Raw genomic sequence first — 9264 nt, forward strand, 5'->3', positions numbered from 1 at the left:
CCCGCTAGGTTTTATATAAATAATAGTCTGAGGAAGCTCAAACTTTCCAAAAAGTTCAACAATACGCTTAAGATTACGATAAGCGCGAATACCCCGTGGAAAACGAAAATTTCCTCGATACATTTCAAACACGAACGTCGAAAAACATGGTTTTTCAATCGGATTAAAAAAACATTCAATTAATATTAAATTTTGATATATTTTTTGATACTGTATTCAACGCTAGACCTTCCTGAAAAGAACTCAAAAAAAAAATTTTTTGATAAGTTGAAAAATGGCTGTTCAGCGGCGATTTAAGTTTTGAAAAACATGGATTTTTCGATTCAAAAATCATCAGTTTTTATTTTTTTTAACGGAAACTACAATGTTTACGAAAAAAAGTTTAAACGGGTACATGCATTCATTTTTAAAAAGCTATCGAGCAGTATTTTTCATTTTTCCAAATTCGAACTTTTGATTTTGACTCGTAATGTCACCGCGCAGACAATACTTTTACGCGTTTTCGAGCGCTCAGCGAGTTATTGCATCCAGGGGCTCAAATTGTATTTTTCTCCTAAAGTCCCTTTTCGTTAATCCGATTCGGCGGTTATGATTTAAAACGTTCCGGTCTATCAAAATTAATCTTTTACGATCTTCTCAATTAAAATACGTAAAGCTCATAGTAAAAAAAATGGAATTTTCAAGTCATTTTGACAACCCATAAATTTTAGTTAAAGTCTATTAGATAATTAGAGTAACTGGGATTAGAATAATTTATGATTACAGGATCGTATACTTAATGGTCAGATTAATTGCAATCATAAATGATTTTGATGTATTTTTCATTCATTGTGGTCATTACTGTTGGAGTGAGAATCATGTTCATTTGCAAACAGATTAATAACTCGTTTGGATAGCACAAAAACTATCGTCACGGTCGTGATAGAAATTACTGTTACGAGCCTTGGTTGTGTATTTTGTATAAATTGTTGAATAGTTTCAAAATTAAATATAATAAAGGAATTTAATGCAACAGTTCTATGAAATGAACTTAAAATTTTTTAATATTCAAACTTTAACGGGACAAGTCCAGAATTTTTAAAAATCGCTTTTCTTTTCACACTATAATGGCATAATTCCCTGAAAGAATTTTCCGAGTGGAGTGATTTACGACTGGATTTTGCACAGCCATAGAACCACATTCACCAACATTTATGAGCGGCCCTTGGTGAGATGAGTGTCAAAACCGCAGCCATAAAAATTGGCCGCAAACCCTAACCACTGTCATATTTCCTAAATTATTGAGTACCTGTCGTTCATTCCACACTGACATAGTCAGAGTTGGAAGTTTTTCAAAAAGTCAAAGAATCAGCAGGTTGTCAGTTGTGTCAAAAGTGAAAATTGACCATTGTTACAAGACATGGAAGAGGCATTGCTTAGAAAAGATATTTTTAAGAAGGGATGAAAATTGCGGTTTTTACTTTTGGTAAGAGATAAATATTGAAAAAGAATGTTTATTTTAAATTTAAACTCTTCATGAACTTGATTTGAATTTGAATATAAAATTCTTTCTGGCACAACTGCAGAGACTTCTCCTGAAAAACGTAAACGTCGAAAAGTCGTTTTCTCACGACAGGAAGGAAGAGAAGGAAAAATAGAAAAAGGGAGGGCACGGAAGAATCAAAGAAGGGCCAACTATGTCTTCTTTTGGAGACAGATCGTCACCTTTTATCCCGCTGTTAGGATTAGGTAAGGTTATGTCAAGTTGGACCTTTTACCGTTCATCAACTGCTCCGAACTATATTTTAGTCTCGCCTTTCACCTGTAGTCTGATGTACGTTGGCTAAAGGCTATACATCACTAAATCACTGGAAGTGTTTGTTTAGACTCAGATCTACTGTTTCACAAATGCGCTTTCACTCTCCGTGTATTGGTTTGTTCGCTCTAAATTTGAATCAGTGATATTTCACTGTTAATTAGCCAAAATTCTTACTGCCTTGATACAGTGACCCGTTTACCACTGATTCAGAGAGTTTAGTGAAGCGTGTCATTGGAACTTGAATGCGGTAGTAACTCACTCCATTATCTCATTTCCACTCATTGTCGATTGATAATGCAATCTCACTAACTCAAAAAGCTAGAAATTTGTTACAAACAAAAAAATATTAATTTGGGAAAAAAAAACAACAATTTTCAAGTACATACATCTTAATAAAGGTATAAGTACGTGAATGATTATGTCAATTCAAAACGTTCAAAATCTAATAATTTCAGATTCAAAAACATTACAAGTTTGACATGTTCTTCTTCTACAGAAATCTGCTAAAGAGTAAATTTGCGAATGATATCAATTTATTGCTGCCTATAGAAGACACACGCACGTGTTCAAATTGAAAAAAACTACAAATAATCGTTCGTTAACTTGTTTCACATTCGTCATCACATATCGACCTCACCCTTATCAAAGAAGATTTCTTTTTTTAACACATTCGTGCTCACTCGGAATATGCGATGTGGCCACGGCTTATCGTTTCGAGATAAAAAGATTATCATATTCGCCAAGCAGATACTCACAATAGAACGTCCTATTCCACTGGCCAATTGGCACGGTTGACCCGTCATTAGGATCAAGAATTTTTGTCGATGGGTTTACTTGCATGCATGGGTCATACTATTCCGTGAAAACAAGTAACCAGTCGAGACGATAATGCGAATCAAGCAATGCCACAAAGAGGCTTTTACTGCAAAAGTGAATTGAGGTCTAACGGTTAACTTTGGGCCCACTGACTACTAACAAAATATTGTTTTCTTTTATTGCATTCATTTTTAGCTCTTTTATACAATCTTTTTTGCTCTAAGTCGGTATTAAAAAATTGAATCTCGAATCTGATAAACAAAAAATGGAAGTTTATTTAAAATCGTATTATAAAAAGTTATGAGCATATTAATTTGTATGTTAACAAGACTGTGGGTTTAACGTTTTGCAAGTTCGAACAAACTGCACTTTTTAGATTCTATAATAAACGAGGGAATTTCAGAAAAAGTCACTTGCGTATTTAAAATTTCTGCTTTCAAAACAAACTTTCAAACAATGTTTGCATCGTCTTGAAAGATTTAAACAAGCAATTTCTGGTGAAATTTTCTGTAAATCCATAACGTTTTTTTTTTCAAAACAAAGAGATGTTGTATAATTTTTGTGAGTACTAAATAATTCTGTGACTTTTTAAGTCTTGCTCTTTAGTCAACAATAACCTTTTAGTTATTCAGGTGGAAATCTTACTGCACACTTGGACAAAAAGAAAATGTTTACTTAACTTTCAATACGTTTTTCTTTCATTAAATTTAATTTTATTATTCATCAACTCCATGATAGAATCCCACACAGCCGCAAATCCGAAAGCAGACAGTAGAAAAACTCTCGGCTGATGAGCTCAAACAAAGGACAGGTGAGTCGACAATCGCTTTCCGCGTCAAAAAAACGCATTGCATCTTGGAAAAGTGCAATGAGCGTGGTACTTGAAGGAGCGGGGTGCCTGGAGCACGCGACATGATTCCCTGTGGAGATCAATCGCGCAAGCGCATGGAATTGCGATATACCCTGGCGCGGTAAACTCACTCGCGCAGCGCACCGCACGCCATACACATCCACCAACTACACTCTTTCGCTACTCCGAGAGACCACGCGGTTGCCTTCAAATCCGGACGGAACCAATCGATCTCGTCAGTTTTAAGCCCTTTCATCTAAAATTTCGGATCCCCAAAAAGTCGGTGGTCTAGTGAGTGCGCGGTCGTGTGTCAAAAGTCAAAAACCACCCCCAAGCATCCCATAAAGGACTCTTGAGTGCCCCGAAAAGCAAAAGTCTAAAATACAAAGTATAGAAAGTTTCAATGGTTTAGAAGTATTTCTATTCCTTTGTTATGTTGCTGTTCACGAATTTAAGCCTGGGACCAAGGCCAGAGTGATTCCTAACTATTTCGATAAAAAGAACCGTATTTCCATCAAGTGTCGGGGTTTCCTTGCGGTAAAGTTGGAATGATTGACAAGCGAGTGGAGGATTGGTGTGTGCAGGCAATGACTGTTCAAGAGTTTAAACCTCGGAGTAATGCTGGGGACCAGCAGCAACCCTCTGGCGACATACTCTCGCCAGAAGTCCTGGAAAATGAAATAGAGTCGTCGCAGGGCTACCGGATCGCTGATCAACAACAGGACAGTGAAAACCTCCTTGGACGAGTCTTAGCAGGTAAGACAAAAATATGTTTTTCTCTCGCGACACCCCTAAAATCCCCACGACACCCTAAAATCCCCACGATACCCTAAAATCCCCACGATACCCTAAAATTCCCATGATACCCCTAAAATCCTCACGACACCTAAATATTTTCGATTATCCAAAGTGAATGTTTCTACTGTTTATGTACACAACGACACATAGTAATCAGTAGGTGTCGCGGTCGCACCGTGTAGCGGAGGCGGTAGTTTCACTTTCCAGCGGTGGAATGTGGGTCGCGGCACCCGGGTAGGAGGCCGGTTCGTTGCCCTCTCGAACGGCCTTCCACTCGGTGCTCGCAATTTTTTCGTGTTCGGCGCATTTTGCCCGCGGCGATCGGTCCTAGCCTAGATAGTGATCCGAGCCACTCAGCACCCCCCACCATAATGTCATCTCGCACTCTCCAAGGTGATTGCAATGTCGACTCTCTATCTCTCGAATTCCCCTCTTCAACTTTTGATTTCCCTCTCTCGCTTTTTGCACCCCCACCGCGGAACTTTGAGCAAGAAAGTGGGTCGACGGGGCCTTGGCGCGAGGCTAGTTCGTTCACCCTACCCGACCCGTAACTGGGGCAAGATGAAATTAACCGAAGAACCCCTCTCCCGCCTACCGAGTCGCAAGAGCGGCTGAACTCTGCGAGACTCTGGTGGCCAATCGCCGACAGCTCAGGTCAACAAACTCCAACTGGGTTTTCCCCTACCGCCACAAGTCGCGGATAGTCCCCTCCATATCCGCCACTCGTTGAAGGTCACCACTACTTTTCAAGTGGTGAACACTGTGTTTGCGTACGTATAGACTATAGCCTATAGAGAGGAATGATAGTGCGTGCGATGCTGAGCGGTCCGATGTCGGTGGGTGAGTGGTTTGGTGTTTGTTGGGGGGGGGGGGGGGCTTGTTAGGCGGATGACACGAGAGTGCGTGCACGCATGTGGGGGGAGATCGTTGCGAATAAAGCGGGAATATGTGCTCACCACACAAACGCGCAGAATGTATTCGAGAGAAAAAGCGTAGGATCCATTGCGTAACTCAAGATAGTGAATTACGTTACGTTCTTACGCTACCTCGCATGGAGAAAGTACGATGGCCGAGCCACTGGCCCTCTATTACTCTCGCCCGTTTCCCGACTATGCTTTCACCATTCGTGTAAACTTGCTCATGGTTTCACGGTGCAACTACACTATACTTACCATTTTCTGTTGCAAATAGAAAAATCTATATATTTTTAAACAACTTTTTTTTTATTTGAGCCTTAACTACCGTGCTAGAATTTTATTCATTTCTAGGGTTGGAAACAGTTTATAAGTTGATAATTAAAAAAGAGCTTCACATACATTTCCTCATGTTTTGGTGGTTTAGATTCCACCTTAAGCTGTTGAAAACTAAAACGAAAAAAGCACTAAATATTCTAAAGTCTAAAATGAAAAACTGGATTGTCTTTCTCTTTAAGTTCTGAATTTAAATTTAAATTTGAAAATCATAATAAAAAGTTAGAACGAGGATGAAAGTAAATGGGATTGCCTATATACAGTCTAATCCAACCTAAAATCTACGATTTCATACATTCTGCGCCCGAGTTGCTTCTCCGGAACACGTAGGCAATATGGATTGCTCTTACGTAACTTTGAATGTCCTGATTCCATTGTTTTAAATTCGTAAAAGCTGGAAACAATTTAACAACGAAAGTACTTTGATGCCAATTTTAACGAGATTTTCACAAATACATTATAAGATCCTAAAATCACTTACAGTATCATTATAGAGTATAGACTATAGATACAAGTTGGTACCCATGGTGGATATTTAGAATGAAATTTTAATTTATTTCAGCGTAATCGTACTTTTATGTGAGCAAGTTTACACCGGAAACCCTTTTCTAAATTCTTTTCATGTAATTTATCCCCATGAGAAGAGAAAGAGGACCTTTTCCCGTAATCTTCGTATTGATCGTCTTCCAATTACATCAGAAAAATCGATCGACTTTCTCTTCCGACACTCAACCCTCGCAAGGACCGTGCAAACAACAAGCGAATTTCGAAATGATTCTCGAGCTTTTTCTAAATTGTGTGGCGTTGCCGATGACGCTGACATAGCTAACCTCAAAACCAAAGCGCGAGCATTGGCCCGACCTCCTCACGGTCTATGATGACCTCGATCACAGCGTTATTCCCCACCCCTTGTGAAAAACGATTTGCGAAGGAACGTTGACTCGCTTTATGAGAACAATCTGCCCAATCGGAACCCAGTTCGTCGACACTGTCAACCATTCGGGGTCAGCCTTGGCTTCGCTATGTGTAATGGAACTGGAAAAAAGATATCGGCCTCGTCATACTAATCATCCGCGATAAAATGCCTTTTAAACTCCAACGCCTTGCTACAATAATCCATAAATTGACTTTTCAGCGATTGCATTTTCCAGATCAGCGATCTCAACATAGTTGAGTAAACTTTCAATCGTGTTTTGGCTCTTGTCCTGTTTAGAAACACTCGATTTTCGAGAGAAAAACTGAACAGTGAGTCTGTTTACACCAGGAAGAAAGTTCTTGCATTGTATGTACGCTCACCGAAAAAAAGGGTTGGACCAACTTTGTGCTACTGTTAATCTAATACAATTGTTTATATAAACAGTTTGCATCAACTATTTTTCAGTGAAAGTTTTGATTGTTATTATAATTTTATGACCTACTTAGTAGAAAATATATATAAATTTATACATCTATTTTCGTAGATATCATGTCGAAACTTGAGGCTAACAAAATGAAGTGTAAAATATTTTCGTCTCCACCGCAGATACTATATATCAGTGATAAGGAATCGATTTGACTTTCTGTCCTCTTTTCCCCCCTTCTTGGTTGAGCATCGCCCTCGATACGCCAAAGTGAATAACCTCAAAGTAGGTCGCAGCTCTTATCTCTTGCATTTGGACTCTTATCATATGCGCTTGTGCATTACTTCCATCCGTCCTACACATTGCAAAAATGCTGTTAAACAAATGTGCCGTTACTGCTTCACGAGTACTATACGCACGTGGCATTACGCAACTGAATCAACTTTTCATCATTCATCGGGGTTGTGATTCTTTCTTTTTTTATATTCACACATTCCCCCAATTCAGTAAGAAAACAATGAATGCAGCAAATATTTCATTTACAGTAAACAATAGAAAGCTTTTCTTTCCGTGTTTTGACGAGGTGGGCAATTTGACATACACAAAATATTTTGATAGGCTACTTTTTTGAGCAGAATAACAAGTAGTTTGTCTCGGTTGGTCAAAAAGAAAGCAAAAGTGGTTTGGCTGGGAACCCAAAACCAAACGAAGGTGGTTCGGCCGGATGCGGACGAAAGGGAAACAGAGAATGATCATCATCCTACCTTTCTCTGGGAGCGAGTTTCGTCTCTTCTCTTCACTTTCTTTTCGATCTACCAATGGCTTTCGCTCTCGATCACGATTCTTCGAGTAAGTTCCCTGTCAGAAAACAAACTCCAAAAATTAAAGAGAAATAAGAAATGTGCCCAGACTTGCACAATGCCCACTTTTTTACTTTCAACTTTTAGAGTTTCACTCTTAATTAGGAGGGTCAATGAAGGAGATTATGTTTACACACTTGGGCACATATAATAATATTTTCTGTACAGTTTTCATTTCACAAAGTGAGACAAAATACACGCTTGAATTTGGAGGATGAGAGTAGTCGAAAATGTGGTTGCAACTAAAAATATTCCCAGTTTCAAGATTTACGACTTTGGATAACGATTTTCTCCGAAAACTCAATATTTTGAGGTACAATTGGAAAAATTGATTGGAGAGACGTAAGCCATAAATAGGCTAGATTAATCCTCCCCATTTATGTTAAGATCAATGAAAGACGTATGACACAGAGAGGAGGAGGGCTGTTAAAAATCCCTGAATATGTACTCGTATCACATATTGTTGTGTGAATACGCCCGCATCTCTTATTTATTTTCATAGAATGTCAAGGTTTTATTATTTTTTAAATGTTTTAATTGGAATACTGCGTGAATTTATTCCTAAAATTTGGGTGGTCAGTTTGTTTATCTATAAAAGTTCTTCAACTTTTTTGTCAAGTATACAAAATAATTTTACAAACGCAAACAACACCAGTCCATTCACAACTATAACAATTTTATAATCTTATCTCTTTGCTTGTGCAAGAAACGTACGCGTATTTTATAAAAACCAATATTCTTGTCGAAACATTTGGTTAAAATTTCCACCATAAAACCAATTTGACTGACATCTAATAGTATATTATGCACCAAGGGAAATAAGCGGCACTTTTCCGACGAGCGACATCTTTTAAGTAGGATTCGCAGGCGAGCGAGCACGAGCCGAATGCGATTACGTAAGCGTTAGCTGAAGACGAGTACTGAAAAAAATAACACGAGTCGGAAAGTCTCCTTCGCCTCGGTGCATTCGATATTTTTTGTAACAAATATATGATTGCACAAATTTTTCGCAACACAGACCTGGTTTCTGCTCGCATAGAGGAATTTTGGAAACTTTATTTTTATTTGTATATCTATAGGAAGTTAATTATAATTACCGAAATGCTTCAAATTTTTTGCATTTATGGTATATATTTCTTCGGGCCGTGCGACCGACGAAAACCCGTTATCAAAAATTTAATTTTAAACGTTTTTGAAACTTAAAAATCTTAAAAATGTTGAGTCTGAAAATATTAAAATAAACATTTTTTTTAATTTCATGAAATTTATGTTATCAAACAATTTCTGGAAATTTTCGATATTTTCTGGTGATTTGTCGGTATCTGACTTTGACCCTGTGGACTGCGTAGCAATGGAGAATATTTGAAGGAAATACAATCAGCGATAGCGCTATTCAAACTCAACTACCCCAAAGAGATATTGCGGGGGTGAGAGACTGAGGGTCAACGACCTTTGATCTATCGGGAAATCAGTATCGCCTGTGATGCCCCACTCTAAAATCTGCTCTAAGTATAGAATTTCCACAAACCCTTGTTCCGTGCTCCAGTTATTT

General features: G+C 38.3%; 1 protein-coding gene across 2 annotated transcripts in view; it reads left to right on the forward strand.

Annotated features, from left to right (window-relative positions):
- LOC117175040 (ecdysone-inducible protein E75) overlaps window positions 1-9264 on the forward strand; it is a 195614-nt gene that overhangs the window by 122126 nt on the left and 64224 nt on the right. The window contains exon 1 of one of the 2 annotated variants that reach the window (XM_033364559.1): window positions 3611-4220. The exons of the other annotated variant lie outside the window; for it this stretch is intronic. Coding sequence (XP_033220450.1) covers window positions 4013-4220 — 208 coding nt within the window. The 5' untranslated portion in view covers window positions 3611-4012. Of the gene's footprint in view, window positions 1-3610; window positions 4221-9264 lie in introns of those variants that run through there. 2 annotated transcript variants of the gene reach the window in all.

Source organism: Belonocnema kinseyi, chromosome 6 (genome assembly GCF_010883055.1).
Source record: "Belonocnema kinseyi isolate 2016_QV_RU_SX_M_011 chromosome 6, B_treatae_v1, whole genome shotgun sequence".
Lineage (NCBI taxonomy): Eukaryota > Metazoa > Arthropoda > Insecta > Hymenoptera > Cynipidae > Belonocnema > Belonocnema kinseyi.